Here is a 19,168-nt window from a genome sequence, read left to right as displayed (position 1 = left end):
AAGTGCCGTTATACCTTTCGTATAGATTTGAGCCCAGAAAACTCGAAAATTTTATCTAAAAAAATATTTATGGATAGGTTTTCGAGATATGATTTTTCAAAGTTTTTGTCGTTTTTTTTTTCAGCATACTTAGTATTCCGGCTATATCTTGAGTAATAAACAACTAATATGAACAAAAAAACCGGTTCCTGAAAGCTGATCAAATAAGCTACAAACACTGGAATAACTTTTTTGGGTCACTTCAAAAGTTTAAATGCATTGTATCAAAACAATACACTTAAAAAATCGAAATTTTTGAAAAAAAAAAAGATTTTCTTACTGACAGAAAAAATCTAAATCTTGTGAATCCTAATAGTTTTATATTTTGTATGTGTAGTATACTTACTGGCAAAGATAACAAGATAAGTGTCTTCAAAATCTATGGATAAGTTATAAATATATGATATTTTTTGTAACGATCAATATTTTCGACTTTTGTTTTTGTTATTTTTTGTGTTTTCATCTATAACTTGAAAAGGAAGCCGAATATGAAAATTTTCATTAAATAATTTTTTGTAGATAATTAAATTTCCTATCGATTTGTATCCTTAAGAAAAAATTTAAAATTAAAATATTGTAAAAAGCTAATGAAAAACTATTAAAAAAAATGGACAAATCCTCTATAGCCTTTCACTTTCATGCAGTATGGAATTGTCGTCGTGTTGAAAATTTATCAATTTTTTTCAAATATTTGAATGTAATAGAATCAATAACTCGATTCCATCAGAATTAAGGAGTTATAATTGACTTTTGGTATTTAATATAGTCCAAAAAGTTATCGTAAGAGTAAGACTAAAAAAATTCTAGAAATTATAGGATAATTAATTAAAAACGACCTTCGTACATGAAGTTTACATTTCACAACGACCTGGTTAAAAAGAAAAATATTTTAGAATCGATGCCAAAACTGAAACTGAAATAACAGATAAAATTGAAAACATTAAATTGATAGCTACTTTTAAACTATAATGAGAAAAAAACGTTGATTTATGTCAGAGGTTAGTAACTTAATGTTTTAATTATTTCCTAATACAATAATTTTTAGATAATAATACTTCAAAAAACTGTGTACTGAAAATTTTAATATAATTTCATTTAATACTGGGGTTTTTTTTTACCTCTTAAGTAAATGGGGAAAAATAAATTTTAACATGAATTTTCTTTTAAAGCCTTGTTAAACTTAGTGAAAAGCATCAAAAAATAAGTTAAACTTGACTTTTTAATTTTTTTTTTTTTTTTGTTACCTTCCTACTTGGTTTTAAGGTTTTAATATACAACAAATTTAATATTATTTTCTAAGTTTTTTTTTTATTTTATGTCAAATTAATTAAAAAATCTTCTTTCAATGAATTTTAATAGGTATAGCTTTTATATTCTAGAACAAAGTACATTGGACCAAGTCGGGTCTCATATTTTAAAATGCTTTTATTTTATTTGTAACTAGCTTTCGTATGATACTGACCATCACAAGGACAATTCAAAAATTACCATGATAAAATGCAACTGAAGCCTGTCTAAAAACTTTAGTGTTTTTCAAAGGTTTTTGAATTTCTATTAAAAAATTTTCAGGTATATTTTCAACTCGGAATCAAAGTCGACTAATGATAAATGATATTTTACTTTTTGTTTTTTTTTCTTAGTGTTGGATAAACAAAAGTAACATTTTTCATTTTTTTAAGTTTAAAATAATACAGGGTAACTGTGGTGTATACGCAACTTTTTTTAAATTTTTATTTTGTGATTAATAAAAAATGTATGTATTGTATAATGAAACTAGTTTTGCTGACCATTTAACTTGTCTCTGAACATTGAAATTTAATCACTTTTGAAAAAGATAAAATAAGTAAAACACATAGGTATGCTAAAATAGAAAGCAAACCCACCAAAATTTATCTGAAAACTGTCAAATGAAAAATTAACTCATTTTATTTAACAAGTATAACTAACACCGTGTGTTTTCTTTCTTATATTATTCAAAACTTAGAGTATTATGTATATTGAATTCTCTGGAAATTACTTTCGAAGATGAATTAGATTTAGGAGAAAAAATAAAGACTAAATATGTATGTTACAACAAAATTTTCCCCAATTGCATGTCTAAAAGTTTTTCTCAAAAATGCATTTTTTATTGCTTCAGATAGAATATCCCCACTTATCAATAACTAAAGTGCGGCAATTTAGAGCTGTGAATGAATTTTAGGTCCTTTTACTTTTCCTTTACCAAAACGTTCTATAGAGTTGTTTATTCGAAAACGAGTATCTTTTAAAACGAATAAATAGTGGAGTAACTAAAGCTCAAAAATTGGCAATATTAGGGAACCCGGCCGAACAGCTTAGATTTTGATGATCAAAAATTTTTCTTATATTTCATAAATTAATTGATGCCAAAAGATTGTCAAGGAAATTGAAGGAACAAAAAATATGTTGGAGTGAGGGACAATCTTCCATTGTTCAAGCGATAGATGCAATTTTCTTATTAATTGACTTCAAACACAAAAAAAAAATATTTGAACACAATGGCAACACCTACAATATTTAAATATACATTTTTAAAAAGCTAGAAGCTTAGTCACATTTGTAAAATTAAAATTAAGATAATTGAATGAAGGGCTTTTGAAAGAATGGTAATACTCAGATTTTTGAAAAAAAAAAAAAAAAAAACAAATTATTGACAAAATTTTAACATGTCCTTTTTAAAACTTTTTCGTAATATAAAATGCATTTATTTTCAAAATTTTTAGGCCACATTTATTATGATTTGAAATTATAAAAGGAAATGTCAATATGTATTACAGTTTATGAAAAAAATTAAAAAGTATTTCATTTTCGAAGAACTTCTTTTAATAGAAGTTTTGAAAAAAAATTTAACTTATTTTTTTTTTTTAAGTTTAACATTTAAATATAAAGTTATTTTTTATTTATTCAATAGCCCTTATTTTTGCAAGTTAAATAGCAAAAGTTTAAAGCTCTTATTTACCAAAATCTTTGACAAAATCAATTATTTCAATGCAAAAATTCAGTATTTATCAACAAAATTAAAAACCCCATTGAAATTAAAGTAATTTTTAATTTTTTTTCAAAAGTATATTATATATTACCTTTTCTGCTTCGGAATTTAACTAATAATATTTATGGCCAAACATTTTTTTTAAATAAATACATATTTTATTAGAAAAAGTTTGGAAAAAAGTCATAACATTTTTTTTTTAATTCTGAGTTTGAGGACCATTTTTTCAAAAACTCTTTATTAAATTTAGTGGATTTAAATTTAAAAGATAAGATTGAGCTTCTGGCTTTTTTAAAATGTATTTTAAAATATTGTAGGCCTTGCCGTTGTTTTCAAAATATTTTTTTTTTTGAGTTTGAAGTCAGATTTTGAGAAAATTGCATTTATCGTTTAAACGATAGAAGATTGTCCCTTACTAACATACATTATTTTCCTTAAATTACCTAGAGAATCTTTTGCTATCGTTTGTTTTATGAAATTTAGGCAAAAAAAAATGGTTTTGTTCAAAAAAAATTTAATTTTTATTTAAAAAAAAAAACAATACGGCAACATCGGCAATTTTTAATCTACTTTATCTACTTTAAAGTATTTTTAATTACCTAAGTTTGGAAAAAAAATCTTCAAAATCAGAGCTCTTCGGCCGGGTTCCTAAATAATTTGCTTTAGTTACTCTACTAAAAACAAAGTAATTATATCGTCTATCGTCTTCTGCAAAACATGTTTCATAAAATATTTTTCAATATTTAATACATATAATATGTAAAATAAACTAAGAAAATCTATCTAACATCTTTAAGAAGCCATATTGCAAACAAAAAACTTCATGCGCCAGCCACGCGTTTCATAAATACAGGAAAATCATAAAGCACATGAACCAGTTGTGTGCTCAATTTTAATCTTGCAGAGGCATGTGGCGAAAAGTAATTACTTCCGCATGCAATATGTTAGTTTTCTCAAATGTTATTCCTCCACAAATATTTGAGTTTCTAATTTAAAATGGAAGCATTATTCCTTACCAAGAAGAAAACAGCGAGATTATTGTTATATATATGAACTTACAACACTTGGCTCAATATGCTGCCTCCAGAAGCAATGACATACCAACATTCTTTAACCTTTGAAATTTTGTATGAAATTATGTTTGTATATGAGCGATTTATAATGAGAAAATATTTGGTTGTGGTTTTCAGTAGAAAATAGACAAAATGAAAAGCCATTATGCGGTCATTAGAAAATGAATTTGAACTTGAGGTGGATTTGAAGAATTTAACGCCCAGGCTTATTTTCGAATAAAACCTTTTAGCCTTAAATTTCCAAGAACAACATTTTAAGTACTTTAATTTTTCTTATTAATTTCAATTTCCAAATTCACATCAAGCTGTTTTTTAGAAATAGGCAGTTTACCTATTTTTTTCCGATTTGTCCCTGTCTCGATATTGTATCGAAACGAACCACACTCACATTCTCTATAAACTAATCGATCCAACAAAAATATCCATAAATATACTTTTTTTTGTTTATTTTTGTTTATATTTCAACGCAACCAACAACTCTTAAATTTAATATAAATTTTTTAGCCTTCTCTCCTCTCACTCAACACTGAAGGGTGCTTAGATTCTTTCTGACGTAAAATGATAGTGATACCGGGGCTTATAGCATCCCAACATTGTGGCAATGATGTTTTCATTTTGGTTCGATATTTTTAGGATTAGAAAAGCATTATTATGTTTTAAGCACTTGAGCACGAAATGAACCAATATTCTTTATCATGGGAGATGCGTATCAAAAAAAAAAAATAGAAAAGAGAATAAAATTCCAAAACCCTCTTCTATAGCCTATAGGAGAATGTGGATTGACTTTAAGGGTAAATACTCGTAACAAAGAAGAACAATAACAAACACACAAAAAAAAAAGCAATAACCCTTGTCCAAAAATGTAAGAGGATTAGATTTTAGGATACGATAAATTAGCAACAAGCTTTGAAACTTCAAAAATATACGTAACGATGCTACTTTTCTGAGATTTACCCTTTTTGTGTGTTGTTTTGTTGATACTAATTGTGTGCGGGATATTGAATGGATTTTGTTATTATTTTTTTCTTTTGTATTTTTTGGGGGGGATTTAGTGCGTTCTATTGAAAATTAATTATTTAATTTAATTAATTATCTTTAAAGTCAGCAAGCATTAGTGTTAAGTTAAGGTCCAAGAACTGAAAATAATTATCTTGACAGTTTTGGGGTAATAAGTGATTATTGCAAGGAAAAAAAAAAATTAAAAGCTGAGATAACTTTAGATGAGATCAGGAGACAAGACGAATTTAATTAAACGAAAATTATCAATCTCCTTAGTTCAAAAATTCGAGGTTAACAATGCTTTTTATTTATTTATTGGCTTAAATACTCCTTCGAAATATTTATGTTCTGGGATCTGGTTCTAATCCAACATAATCACAAATTTTCAAAAAAAAAAAGAACGTAGGTAGGAACTAAAAAAAAATTCAAAATTAGGAAAAATATCCAAAAGTGGTATAAAAAGCATTTTTTCAAATTTAACTTTTTTTGCAAACTTTGAATTTTTCCTAGGTTTATCTTAAATTTAAACGATATTTATCAATAAAATGTTCAAATAAACTCAAAATAATTTGATTTTGCTCATAAAAAAGTTCAAAGAAGTAAGTCATTTAGACATGCAGAAATATGGTGTTTTATTTCATCTCAAAAATTGAAACCCTCACAACAGAAAAACTGCTTGATGAATAAGTCTGAAAATTTGTATATTAATTTCAGGTATATTAAGCTTCAATAATTAAGCCTCAGTTTAATCTTATCACCCATGGAAATTAAATAGCGGTAAATTTTCTAAAAAAAAAATGTAAAAATGCCTATTTTGATAGCTTTTCTAAATTAATCTAAAAAATAAGAAAACAATTTGTTTAACAAAGCAAACTTAATTTCTTTGTAGAGAATTGAATGAAGTTTTTAAATGTGTCCTTGAATATTCTGTACAGTGATCCGTTGTTGAGATATTGATAGTCAAAGTTAAAAGTATGGTTTTTGGTTTGATGACTGATATTGCAGTTAAAAAAAAATCGTAGAAGTTTGAAACAAAATGAATCTTAAAGCCTAATAAATAGCCTTTCTAAAAATAACAATTATTTTATCAGAAAAAATGTTCCCACTTTCTTAAGAGAAAAGTAAAAACAAACAAAAATTTTAAAATTTTTTCTTTTTAACAGTTCCAACGATTTAGCTATTTTACCGTTAGAAAGAAAATAGTTTTACATTTAATCATAAAATAAGAAGAATAAAGCTTTCAACTGCTTTTTATTTTGTCATGATGGGATCATTTTTCACTGAAATACAGCTTATCGAAAATCACTAAAAAAAATCACGAATTTTTTTTGTTCCCTTAATTTTTTGGGCTAGTGTATTTTTTATTCCATACGCCATTTCGCTGCAAATTAACTAACAGTTTCAAGTTTTATAAAAAATTAATTTCTAGCTTTTATTTGAGATCAACACCGCAAAAAAAATTTTACGGTGCGAGAATGGTTTATTATTTTAAAAAGTTGCCCTGTTATTGTAGTTTTCAAAAATGTATAAAAGTTTCCCAAGTTGCAGTTAGATCGCAAAATATAACAATTTGAATTCAACAAAACAGGGTTTTTCAGTGCAAAATTACAAACAAAAATAGAGGCTTTTGTTCAAAGAAAAATAAACAATAACAGTTCGAAAAAATTTGTTTATTTTTGGTTGTTTTTTCATTCTGAAAAACCCTGTTTTGTTGAATTCAAATTGTAATATTTTGCGATCTAACTGCAACTTGGAAAACTTTAATACATTTTTGAAAACTGCAGGAAGCAAAATACTGTTGCAAAGTAGGGATTTTTCGAAATTTCACAAGAATTGCATTAAATCAAAAACCGTAAGGATTTGCGATGAACAAGTTACCAAATTCTGAAAGCCCTTAAGTAGACCAATCAGCATATTTCGTTTGATCCATTACTTTTGGGACACCCTGTATATGTGACTAATTACTTGAATTTTAAGATTAAGACAAATTTTTCATAAACATCAATATTTCGATTTTGAAAAAAAAAAAAAAATTTTTAGTTTGAAAAATCGTAACCGACCGGTTTTTAAGACATTTTGGTATGTGTTGAATTAAATAAACACGTTAACTTTTGTAAGAGTTCAGAAAATTGAAATCTGTAAATGCCAAAATCTTAAGTTTTCTAAAATTTCACTATTTCAGATCACAAAAAAAACCTTTAAAATGATTTATTTTTAATGCAGGCTAAAAGTCAAAAATAAAAAAAAATTAAATTAAATAAAAATGACTTTAAGCCTGCATTTAAAAAAAAATTGTTTTAATTATAAGAAAAGTCACTCAAATTATACAAAAAAAAAACTTTATAGACCAGTGCCGATGCCTTCAAAAACATTAAAAAGTACCAAAAAATCATAGTAGGATGAAACCCATTGAAAAAGGAGGTGAATATGATAAAAATTAAAGGAAAAATAAATTACGGGCGAGCCGAGTTCGGAAAGTGGGTTTGTTGAGTTTTTAATGGTAAAAAACTGTATATCTCGATTTCCGGCAAAACTACAAGTCCTATAGAAAAAAGTTGTATGACAAAGTTGTAGGTAATAAAAAGATCTACAACTTTTGTATCAACAATTTTTTCACATAACCTCAAAATTTATGTGAAAAATTCAAAAAACCGAGTTTTTGGTTTTTCATTTTTATCTTTTTCAAAAACAAAAATTTTTCTACGAAATTTGATGAAAACTTACCTTATTATGTTATGAGATGAAGATGCTTCGCATGACAGCAGGAGTAACAAAGCTTGATAGAATTAGAAGTACGAAGATCCGAGGAAGCCTTCATGTTAAAAATACCATCTCCCAAAAAATTGAACACGACCGACTCAGTTGGTATTGCCATGTTCAAAGGAGAGATCCTGAGAACCCCGTCAAAAAAGCAATATCATATAACGTTCCAACACGAAATAAAAAGAAAGGTAGGCCTAAAAACTCCTGGTACAAGCAAATGCAAAAACACCAGCATTCAGTTGGCCTCAGAAACGGAACAATACAAAACCGGGAGGCTTGCCGCCGATTTCTGAGGTCAACCCGGCGAACCCCACAGGCGGATCACTAGTGTGAAGCAGTAACGTGGGAAGGTTATGATCCCCTCGACATCGAGATCATAACAGCGCCGAGAAAAAAGGAAGAAGAAGAATGTGATTTTATTTTATGGATGAAGATTTTATTATTTTCAAATGAAGATTTAAAAAAAAATGTAATTTTAACTAACTTATATTTTTGCAAGAAGTCCACAAGAATTTAGAAGTAGGTATAAATCGTGCATAAAAAAACTTGTAATAACCTTCGTAATTCTTTTTATTATTTTTTTTATTTTCAATGTCATGTATTTTTTTGCTGACCCGATTTGTCCCGACTTTTGAGACCTGTTGTCCCGACATTAATAAAATTTTATCTGGCACCTCTAGGTGTCCTGATGTAAGATTAGAAACACAAAAGCTGTGACTCTTATTCAAAGAAAAAATTTTTTTTTCGGTAAAGTTGATAAGAAAACTCTTTGGTATAATATAATCAGTTAATTCTAAGCCGTTAGTCCCAGTCAGTAAGACAGCAGTAAGAACGTGTTTATTGAAAATTAGGTTCTTATAAGTGGAATTTAAAATTATGTACCTACATATCTCTTTTTACTTGCGATATAGGTACTATATATCAAGTTATGCATTCGTACAAAAAAAAAAAGTTGAGATAACATTTTTCCATGACATTACGATGGTAGACAATGCCAAAAAAGTGGGTCCCGGAAGTCCGTCTGTCAGTCTGTCAGTCTGTCAGTCTGTCATTCTGTCAGTCTGTCAGTCTGTCAGTCTGTCAGTCTGTCAGTCTGTCAGTCTGTCAGTCTGTCAGTCTGTCAGTCTGTCAGTCTGTCAGTCTGTCAGTCTGTCAGTCTGTCAGTCTGTCAGTCTGTCAGTCTGTCAGTCTGTCAGTCTGTCAGTCTGTCAGTCTGTCAGTCTGTCAGTCTGTCAGTCTGTCAGTCTGTCAGTCTGTCAGTCTGTCAGTCTGTCAGTCTGTCAGTCTGTCAGTCTGTCAGTCTGTCAGTCTGTCAGTCTGTCAGTCTGTCAGTCTGTCAGTCTGTCAGTCTGTCAGTCTGTCAGTCTGTCAGTCTGTCAGTCTGTCAGTCTGTCAGTCTGTCAGTCTGTCAGTCTGTCAGTCTGTCAGTCTGTCTGTCTGTCTGTCAGTCTGTCTGTCTGTCTGTATAAGGAGCTACAGCCTAAACGGATGAACCGATTAATGTCAAACTTGGTATGTAGCGTTATTCTGCGACTCTCCAGAGGGGTTTTTGGAATTAATTTTTTTGGACCAAAAATAACGGTACTTGTCATATACCGATTTTAGTAAAATTGAAATATCTCGAAAACGGCTCTAACGATTTTGTTTAAAAAATTCAAATGTTAGTTTTAAGCTAAGGTCTATCTTTCAATGAAAAAAATTTTTTTTGAAAATCATTATTAACGGTACCTGCCATAGAACCGTTTTTTCAAATCCGATTATCTCCGAAACTGCTTATTCGATTTCAACGAAACATTTTTTGGAGAAGCATTTATATAATTTAAATATAAGCCAAAAATAAAATTTTGAAAAAAATAATTTTTGGATTTTTAAAAAAATTTTGAAAATTTTTTTTTGAAAAATCAAATTTTCGAAAACGGGACATTGAACTTTTTTGAAATTTTGTTTTTAGATGTTAATTAGTGATTTCTACCAAATGGCATACCAATTTTATTTTAAAACTTTTTTTCCAAAAAAATATTTATAAAAAATTAGTTTTTTAAAAAACGGCTCTAACGATTTTGAAAATTTTTTTTCTAAAAATGCATGTTAATATATCAATCAAAACTGCATACTTGTTTTGGAGGGCAATTTAATTTCAGATTTTATTTTATTTTTAAAAAAAACGAATTTTGTTTTTTTTTTCCAAATTTCTATATAAAAAGTCTTAAAAATTTAAGCAACTTTAACTCTAAGAGCAAGTTCGTGCGACCCAGTCGTGCATTTTATTTATTTTGTACAAATTTTATTTAGGGCCAATTTTTCAATAGTCAGTTAAACAGTCAGTTAGTACTTATTCCTAAGGATAGAGAAAAAATCAATTTTTCAACAAGCAGATATAGCTTATTCCTAAGAATAAAACTATCTGCTTCTTTCAGAGACGAATAAAAATTATTCTAAGGAATAATCTTAACAAAAATATTGTGTCAGTTGTCAAAGCTGTTTTGAAAGAATTTTGAAAAAAATACAGTGGAACACAAAAAAACAAAAACAATCATGAATAAAAATGACGTTTAATTTTAAATATTTTTTGATTTGACAAATTTTTTTGTTATTCTGTAGAATAAAATATTCTGGATTGAAAAATTCAATGTTTTTATCTGATTGTTTATGAGCCTAATAACTTTATTCGTCAAACAGTTAACTGACTGTTTATTAGAAGATTGAAAAATTGGCTCTTAATGTTATTAAAAGCAAATCCAACAGTTTAATTTTTTATAATCATGACAAGTTACTATGTAAATAACAATATTCGTTTTGGACTCAAAGAGATTTAAAAAATATAATCCTACATACATGTGGGCAACTTCAATCTTCAACTCTAAAAGCAAGTTCTTATCCAACATTACAATTGATTATGTGATAATTTTTAACGACCAAAACTATATTAGGAATTTCTTGCAACTCCGATGTAGTTTTACTAATATATTTTTCATTTTTTATTTTTTCTTTTGCCAATAATGATATTGCCCTAAATTATTGACAGCACTTTTTAATTTTTTTTTTTATTATCTCACATAGTTTATTTTTGTGTAATTGACAGTAAACAATTTGTCATCATTTTAAAGTTTTAACACATATTTTTATATTCTGACAGTAAAATTTGAAAACACTTCTTTTTAAATGACAACACGTCTTTTATGTGTCATCAAATTTGTCAATTTCTAATGTGTCATATTAGATTGAATTTTTAAAATGTATTAGAATAAAAAATTAGACTGCAAAAAAATAAACAAAAAATAAAATAAATTTTTGTTTTGTCTTTTCAGAAACTGACCAGCCGCTCAAAAAAAAAAAATAATTTAATTTCAAGGACAATAAATACAAAAGCAATTTTAAAAATAAAAATAAAGTGATATGAATTAAGTGATAAGAAAACTAAAAATAAAAGTTAATAAAAAAAAAAAATAATTAATTTAATTAAATATAAAAAAAAAATAATAATAAAATAAATCATCAAAATGAATGACGATTCACCGATGCGTGTACAAAAGAAGACACGTAGTGCTTCAATATGTGCAGTAACAGGAAGTTTAGAAGCAGCCATTCAAAATATGCCATCGGGAAGTGCTACTCCGGATGGAGGCACACCAGGTTATAGGAGAAGAAGACCAGCAACTAGAACACAAAGTGCCAGGATTACAAGTGGAGCAAGATCGGTAAGTAGCTTTAAGTTTTTTTTAATAAATTATTCGTTTGGAAATTTTTTAAAGGATTGTTTAAAAGGGTAAAATAATGTAAAGTTTACACTATTTATATTTTTAGAAATTTAACAAAATACCATCATGCCTATAAAATTCTTCAAATTCTGAACATTCTATTAGGCCTTCTCTAGCTTAATTGGCAACATTTTAATTTAAGAACAAAAAACATTCATCCTTCTATTTTTCTGACGTCAATTGGTGAATGGCATCAACCTCAACGAAAAACTATTTTCTATTTTTTTTTTTTTTTCGCTTTTTTAAATTTATTTTATCTGAATGCAAAAGAAGGAGTGAAGTTATGCTGTGTTGCTTTCTCATGGCTTTAGTTCGATGATCGATGAATAGTTGCGTCATTACACACTCGATCTGTTTTTAATTGATGGTGAAATTAAATTTATTGCCAACTTTTAAAAATAGACATTCTTCGTTTTTTTTTGTCAAATGGCAATATTCGAATGACACGACACGAAATAAATTGTTGAGTAACTTGGAACAACAGAAGATGACAAAAAGTCACGTTCACCATGTTTTGTGATATAATTTAATGACAATTTTAAGCCTTGCAGCCAGCCAGCAGGTACATTTTAAGACAGTGGGAGCCAAAATTTCATATACATATAAATCAACAAATAAAATGTACAATTTTTCATTGCATATACCAGGGATGGCGAACCAATGGCACGCGTGCCATTGGTGGCACGCCATAAAATATTTCCGGCACGCCACCATTTAAGTAATCCAATTGACATTTGAGCGACATTCAACGATTTTTCCAGTAAAATTTTCTTGAGATTTTGTTAAGTTGTAAAAATCTCTTTTTCTCAGAAGAAGTAAAATTAACTGAACAGTTTTTTATCGGTAGGTAATTAAATTAGGTTTTCGCAAATTAAAGAACTATCGGAAATGCTAGGTCTACTATGGACCCTCATACGGCATCCTTTGATAAACTTAACATGTCTAAATTGTACTGCTTTGAAATTGAAGAAATTGAAATGTAGCTGAACGAATTTCAATCTTGTCCGATATCGACTCAAAAATTAGTCGAAACAATAAAATAGTTGGAATCCATCGAACTAGAGAGGGTGGAGGGTCAAAATTCTTTTGTCAAAATTCTGCTTTCAAAATTCTGCTTTACAAAATTCTGCTTTCAAAATTCTGCTTTTCAAAATTCTGTTTTTCAAAATTCTGTTTTTCAAAATTCTGCTTTTCATAATTCTGTTTTTCAAAATTCTGCAAAAAATTAAAAAAGGGTTTGGAAAATGTTAAAAAGCGCGCGCTTTTTAACATTTTCCAAACCCTTTTTTAATTTTTTGCAGAATTCTGTAAAATCATCTTGAAAAATTATCTGCTTATTTGATTACTTACCTTAGAAATTTGTCATTCTTTGAATTCAAATAAATTTTTGTTTTATAAATGAATAAATTTGAAAATATTAAGAAAATGTTTTTAATACTAAACATTTCCGAAAAAAATTCAAAATTTTTTAATTTATCAAATAAAGATGAATATTCAAAAATTTGAATAAGAAAAGGAATATTTTGTATCAAACAACATCGGTTCCAATAAGTTATAGAATTTATTTGAAAGAAAGTCAGTCTATGCATTTTAAAAAATATTTGCGACACTTAAACAAAAAAATTTAGGAAAGTACCAATGTTGAATTACATTAATGAGGTGTATTTTTCTTTAGTCAGCGCATATGCTCTAAAAAAAAAAATACAGAATTGGCAGAATTTTTTTGTTTAAGTATAATACTGGCAGAATTTTGAAAAGCAGAATAGAAAAAATGCAGAATTTTGAAAAACAGAATTTTCTTTAAAAAAGCAGAATTTTGAAGCCAGAATTTTGACCCGATCCCGACGAACAATTCCAATTCCAAATTAATGGAAACATGAAATTGGAAAAGTTTGGAGATCTTGACAATATTTTCACCTTCTTACGCCTGTGACGTGAGTCATAATTTTTCCAACTGAATATAATTAAAGATTCGATTAGAAGCAGATTGTCAGATGATTCCAACTGTTTCTTTCAGTTCAGCCTGCATTTTGCTTAAAGTGACGAAACGTAACCCTGATATAAACTACTTGGCATCGAATTCACAGCAAGAGAAACTGCAACATTTCTTTAACTTTTTATTTTTTGTTTCTTTGTTTTATTTTTTTAAGGTACATCTAAAAATTGAAGAGTGAAAAATTTCAAATTTATTTTTTTTAAACTCAGTTTTTCCGAACGTAAAATTTGAATCAAAGATGCAGAAAGCTTATTTTTTGGTTATAAAAACAATTTTTTTAGTTTTTTCAAAAACAAAAATAGCGCTATAAAGAAATAATAATTTCGTAAATCTCCCACTTTTTGCAAAAAGTGGCCATTTAGTTATACCTTTAATCTGAAATTTTGTTTTTTTTTTTTATTTTATTACGAATTACAATAATAATCTGTTATTTTCAAATTTAAATTAATAAATGTGTTTACAAATAAAACGCTGCGTTGTTTAAAATTAATTATTATTTTTGCTTCTAGTGGTCACAAAAAAAAAACTAGATCAAAACTGTATAGCACGCAGAAGGCACCTCAAATAAATATTTTTTTTTAAATGGCACGAGGCTCTCAAAAGGTTCGCCATCCCTGGCATATACTATAAATGTTATAATTTAAATATTTACTATGACGAATGTTAGATGTTGAACTAAACGAGGAAATACGTACGTGAGCTCGTGCATTTTATTTAAAGCTGAGTTTAAAAATTAGTTTTCTTTAAATTGTTCATTAAAAAAGTTTTGTTATAAATAATAACTGATGAAGAACGAGTTTGTGGTTAAAGAAAAAATAGTGTCGAGTTGTTATCAAATTAATTTTCTACATCCACCCCTCATTATAAAAAGAAAAATGGTAAAATGTTTAACCCCTTGTAGCAATGTGACATTTCTGTAACAAACCGAAAAAGATCGCCAAAAAGCTGTAAAAAACATATTTTTATTCTTTTAAAGCTTCTTACATAATCTTTAAGAATTGCTTTATCGAAATAATGCACCATATTTCAAATAAATAGCACCAATAGTTTTTAATTGGCAGTTAATGTTGAAAGTTCGGCTTTTTTGGAAAACAAGCAAATTTATGTAAAAACTACGAAATTCAGAAAAAATATTTTTCGTGCATAAACTAACGGGGTTTTATTTTTGGATTTTAGGAATGCGCCTAAAAATAAATATTAGATAGCTTTTTGTTTGAATTTTTGCATTTATATACAAAAATAAATTATTTAAACTTTTTTTTTACTGCGTAAATTTCGAAATAACTGAGCAAATAATGAATTTATTGAATTTTTTAAAAATACGTGTTTTATTATAGCTAAAGCCCTTTCGATTTACATTATTAATTTTAAAATTTACGATGTTGGGTTACAAGGGGTTAAATTATTTTCAATTTTATTTTTTTCTAAAAAAAATTCAAAAATGTTTCAAAAAAAAAAAAAAAACAAAAAAATGTACCTATACCAAAAACAAGGAAACATTATCGATTCATACAAAAACAAAGTTTCAACAAAATGTATGGATCCGTTTTTAATTTTTTTTTTATTCCAAAAACTATTTTATTTCAAAGTTTTCTTTTTTGAATTTGAATAAGTAATAAATTACTTTCTTGGAAACTATATGAGTTCTTTAATTAAATAAAAGACAAAGAATATTTTCTTATACTCATATAAATGTTGTTTATTTAACAAACGTTTTGGAGAATTCTTCTCATATTAAGGTATAAAGCAAATTAAAAATATTATTTTTAAATTTAAATTTACACAAAAATGAATTTATAAAAATTTCTTAAATTTAAAAAAATTAAAGTAATTTTAAAAAATATCAAATGATATTACACTTCTTGGATTTGTCATTTTAATGAACCTGTAGATTAAAATTTTTTTGAGATAAAGATGTAAGCCCATAAATTTCATAATTGTCCTAGCAGATTCGTTATTCTTTTAAATCCTTGAGATAGGCTTTAGCCAAAAAGCATTTATTTCCCTCAAGAATCTCAATATTAATTGACCTATTAAAATGTTGTTAAATTTTACGATTAAAATTTACAACAGAAAATTTATATTTTTGCTTAATGCTTCATCATATTTTCATCTATTGAATAAGGATCCTATAACCCTCAAGCCTACACACAGGAGGATCCTTTTGATAAACTTTTTATTTTATTTGATTATAATGAAACCATTCTCATTATAAGTGAAACTCATCTTTCCTCCTCCAATACAAGGATTCGAAACTTTTTTTCCACTTCACACGAAAATATTCTTTGGCTAATCCCTTTGTGTTCGATCCGCCTCAGGCGTGATTACATCAAAAATGTCTATTCCACACAGAGTCTTAGCTTTTACAGCGGCATGGCGACGCGATGGTTGCTGTTTTAATAATTGCATTTTGTCATGTCATTCACATGCCAGCCACGGATAATTTCTTAATCCGATTATCCTTTGCTGTGTGTCCTCTTCTCTCTCGCCCTCTAACATATTCCTTCATATTTCATGATTCAGTCGGTCGTCGCCGTCAAATCACCGCCGCAGTCCTCTTTGGTGTAATCAAAATGTCACGTGGAATTACAGAGTTCTGTTTCAAACTTTTCGCTGACAGAAATCACTTCAACTTTTTAATCTCACGTTATCCTTGCTGTTCTCTTCTCTCTCCCTCACACAAGGACCAACAACTGTGACAACTTAACCACTATCACCACACTGATGGGATGTCATGCAGAGGGAAACCAAGTTAAGTTAAAAAAAAAAAAAACTGCAACTCATTTTAACAAGGACATCACACTTCTCGCATTCTCTCCATATCTCATTTACCAATCGAAGGAGTAGTGACAGGAAAAAAAAAAAATTGAAAAATCAATTACGCTATCAACAAGGACATCATCGATGACAAAGTTACCCATGTTAATTTATTTCAAAACTTTCAGCCAGGATTTTTTTTTGGGGGGGAAGGGAGCTTTGTTTCGATACCGTTGTGTTAAGAAAGGACGATTTGGGGTGTAGAGGATTATCCTTAAACAGAACCTTTTTGTATGTGAATGGCTCAGTCAGAATAAAGGAATGGAGAAATGTGTGTGGTGTGGACGCGGGTTGGCATATAAACCCTCGGGGATAATTAAACGCTTCTTCAGAATAATTTACACACAGCACACAGGAGCGCCATCACCATCACGACCTACTCAAATTTGTATCAGTCAGCAGGAGACGAGCGAGAAGTTGGGCAAATGGATGAATGAATCCCTCTTTTATTTCATTTAACGTTTTATGTTCAAAATGTCTGAATTACTAAACACAATATAACGGCGGTACGAAGATACGGGGTGTCTCCTCGTGACCGGTAATTGGTGTTTAGCTGAAGCTAAAATCACTTTCGGAAGTGCCATAATGAGAATGGGATTTCAGAGCCCCAGACTATCCTTCGATATCTTTTTTCCACATACCTACACACACTTTTTCTGCATTATAAATGGATTGAGATAATAGCAGAGACGATATATTAGAGTGGCATAGTAAATAAATAGTGTGAAACAGAATTTTATTTTACCACGCAAAAGACTATAAGAATAACACGAAATCACACAACACAGATAGAATATTGTTTCATGGAATGAATATAGCTAAACTAATTTCCGCATTGTGCACGAACTTTTAATACAAAACTTGAAATACTATCCTCTTTTCTGTGACTGAGTTTAACTGAATAGGTACAAAAAAAAAACAAGGACGAAAATACTATACACGCATATCAGTGGAATCAGATCTTAATTCGATTTTGCGTGTTAAATGAATTTACAACAGAGAACTTGATTAAAATCTTTTCAAAGTGTTTATTGCCAGAAAACAAGATCCTGCGAGAAACACAAGAAACGTTTTGTGTGGATTGAATGCGTTTGAGTGGTGAAAAAAGGTTAGAATTAAATGGAAAAGGATCGTCTTACAAATGGAGAAATTCTATTTGCTTGGTTGGAAAACAAGTTAAACTTCTGAAAATAGAATAAATGGAAAATGTATCAATCATTCAAAAGTCTAGAATTGAAGTTATTTGTTATTGTTAAAATTAAGTATCTGATTAGTAAAGTTTAGAAGCAAATTTTGTTCAGTTAGAAAAACTAAGAAAAACTCTAAAAGGAATTGAATAAATTGGTTCTCAGGCGTGTGTGAATTGCGTTCAAATTTTGGGTAAAAATTTCTATCGCGATTAAGATTTGACGTTTGATTTGATATTGGATCAAATATTTTTTGACCAACTTTTCTGTGAAAATATAAAATAATTTCTCATACGAAACCAAACTTAAAAAAAGGATAAAAAAAAGGTCTCTAAAAATACCGAAAAACTTTATTTTATTTGTTTTTCTCGATTTTGAAGTTATAATTTGATTTTTAAAACAACAGTAAATTTTATGATTGGGGTCAAAATCCCGAAAACCGAAATCCCGAAAACCCAAAATAACGAAAACCCAAAATCCCAATAACCTTAAATTGTTAATTTTTACTTTTTCTGTTTTATTTTCGAGATTTTGACCATTTTTTTGTTTTCGGGATTCTGGGTTTTCAGGATTTTAGCTTTTTGGGATTTTGGGTTTTATGGATTTTGAGCTTTCTGGATTTTGGATTTCGGGATTCTGTCCGTCTCCCCCTCATTTTATTCACAACGCTAGTGTGAAATTTTAACTAAGACGGAAATGTTTACACTTTATTAAAGTGTTGGATTAAAAAATCCGACTTTTTTATTAGGTAATTTTTTCCATATTATTTAAGTTTTTGTATTCTGAAAGGTTCTGAAAGGGTACAAAACTTAAATAATATGGAAAAATTACCTAATAAAAACGTCGGATTTCTTAAGAAAATAAATTTTATCTCGGTTATTTATGGAATATTCTCAACAATGTTATACCATTTTGAAAAGAGAATTGAACACACCAACTTTTAAGGTAACTTGCCGAAACATCGTATAGTGCATTTTTTTTACACTACGGTTCATTGAATTAGAGTCATCTAAATTTTTTTAGTACTTTAGTTGGGCAAAAAAGTAATATTTGCTTTAAAACTGATGCAGCTGAGTTAAATTTTTTGAATGCATTTGGTAGCAGGGTTATTCAAGGTTGCGTAACAAAAGAAAAAAATGAAAAACCGTCACAGGGTGACCATTTTTTCGACTTTTTTTTTTCAAATGCCCATAACTCACAAAATATATGGCTGCGATATTTTTTTATTATTTTTCTGATAACTGTCACCACCTACCCTATCTACCGTTTTCGTTTTGACGTTAACTTTTGGGACATCCTATATGTATATATACAAATTTTCTAGGATTTTTCAAAAAAAAAGTTGGTATGCCATTTTGAAGAAATAATTAAGTTACACATAAAAACGGAATTTCAAAATTTTTCAGCAATCCATTTCCAAAAAATTTAATTTTTCAAAAAATAAATTTAAATATTTTTTAAAAATCCAAAAATGTGTTTTTTGAAAAATTATAAAAATTTTTAAATAATGATTTTTTAAACGTTTCTGT

At 28.2% G+C, this 19,168-nt stretch overlaps 2 protein-coding genes across 3 annotated transcripts in view; both read left to right on the top strand.

Moving 5' to 3' along the window:
- The window catches only part of LOC129906631 (GTP-binding protein RAD), a 191,974-nt gene that overhangs the window by 40,023 nt on the left and 132,783 nt on the right, over positions 1-19,168 (top strand). For both annotated transcript variants that reach the window (XM_055982453.1, XM_055982454.1), the window contains exon 2: positions 11,190-11,579. In XM_055982453.1, coding sequence (XP_055838428.1) covers positions 11,382-11,579 — 198 coding nt within the window. In that variant the 5' untranslated portion in view covers positions 11,190-11,381. The remainder of the gene's footprint in view (positions 1-11,189; positions 11,580-19,168) is intronic.
- Positions 1-19,168, top strand: part of LOC129906626 (glycogenin-1-like) — a 172,535-nt gene that overhangs the window by 147,978 nt on the left and 5,389 nt on the right. The gene's annotated exons all lie outside the window — the stretch shown is intronic.

The sequence above is a fragment of the Episyrphus balteatus genome, chromosome 1 (assembly GCF_945859705.1).
Source record: "Episyrphus balteatus chromosome 1, idEpiBalt1.1, whole genome shotgun sequence".
Classification (NCBI taxonomy): domain Eukaryota; kingdom Metazoa; phylum Arthropoda; class Insecta; order Diptera; family Syrphidae; genus Episyrphus; species Episyrphus balteatus.
Note: the sequence above shows the minus strand (reverse complement) of the source record. Positions and strands in the feature narration are given on the sequence as shown.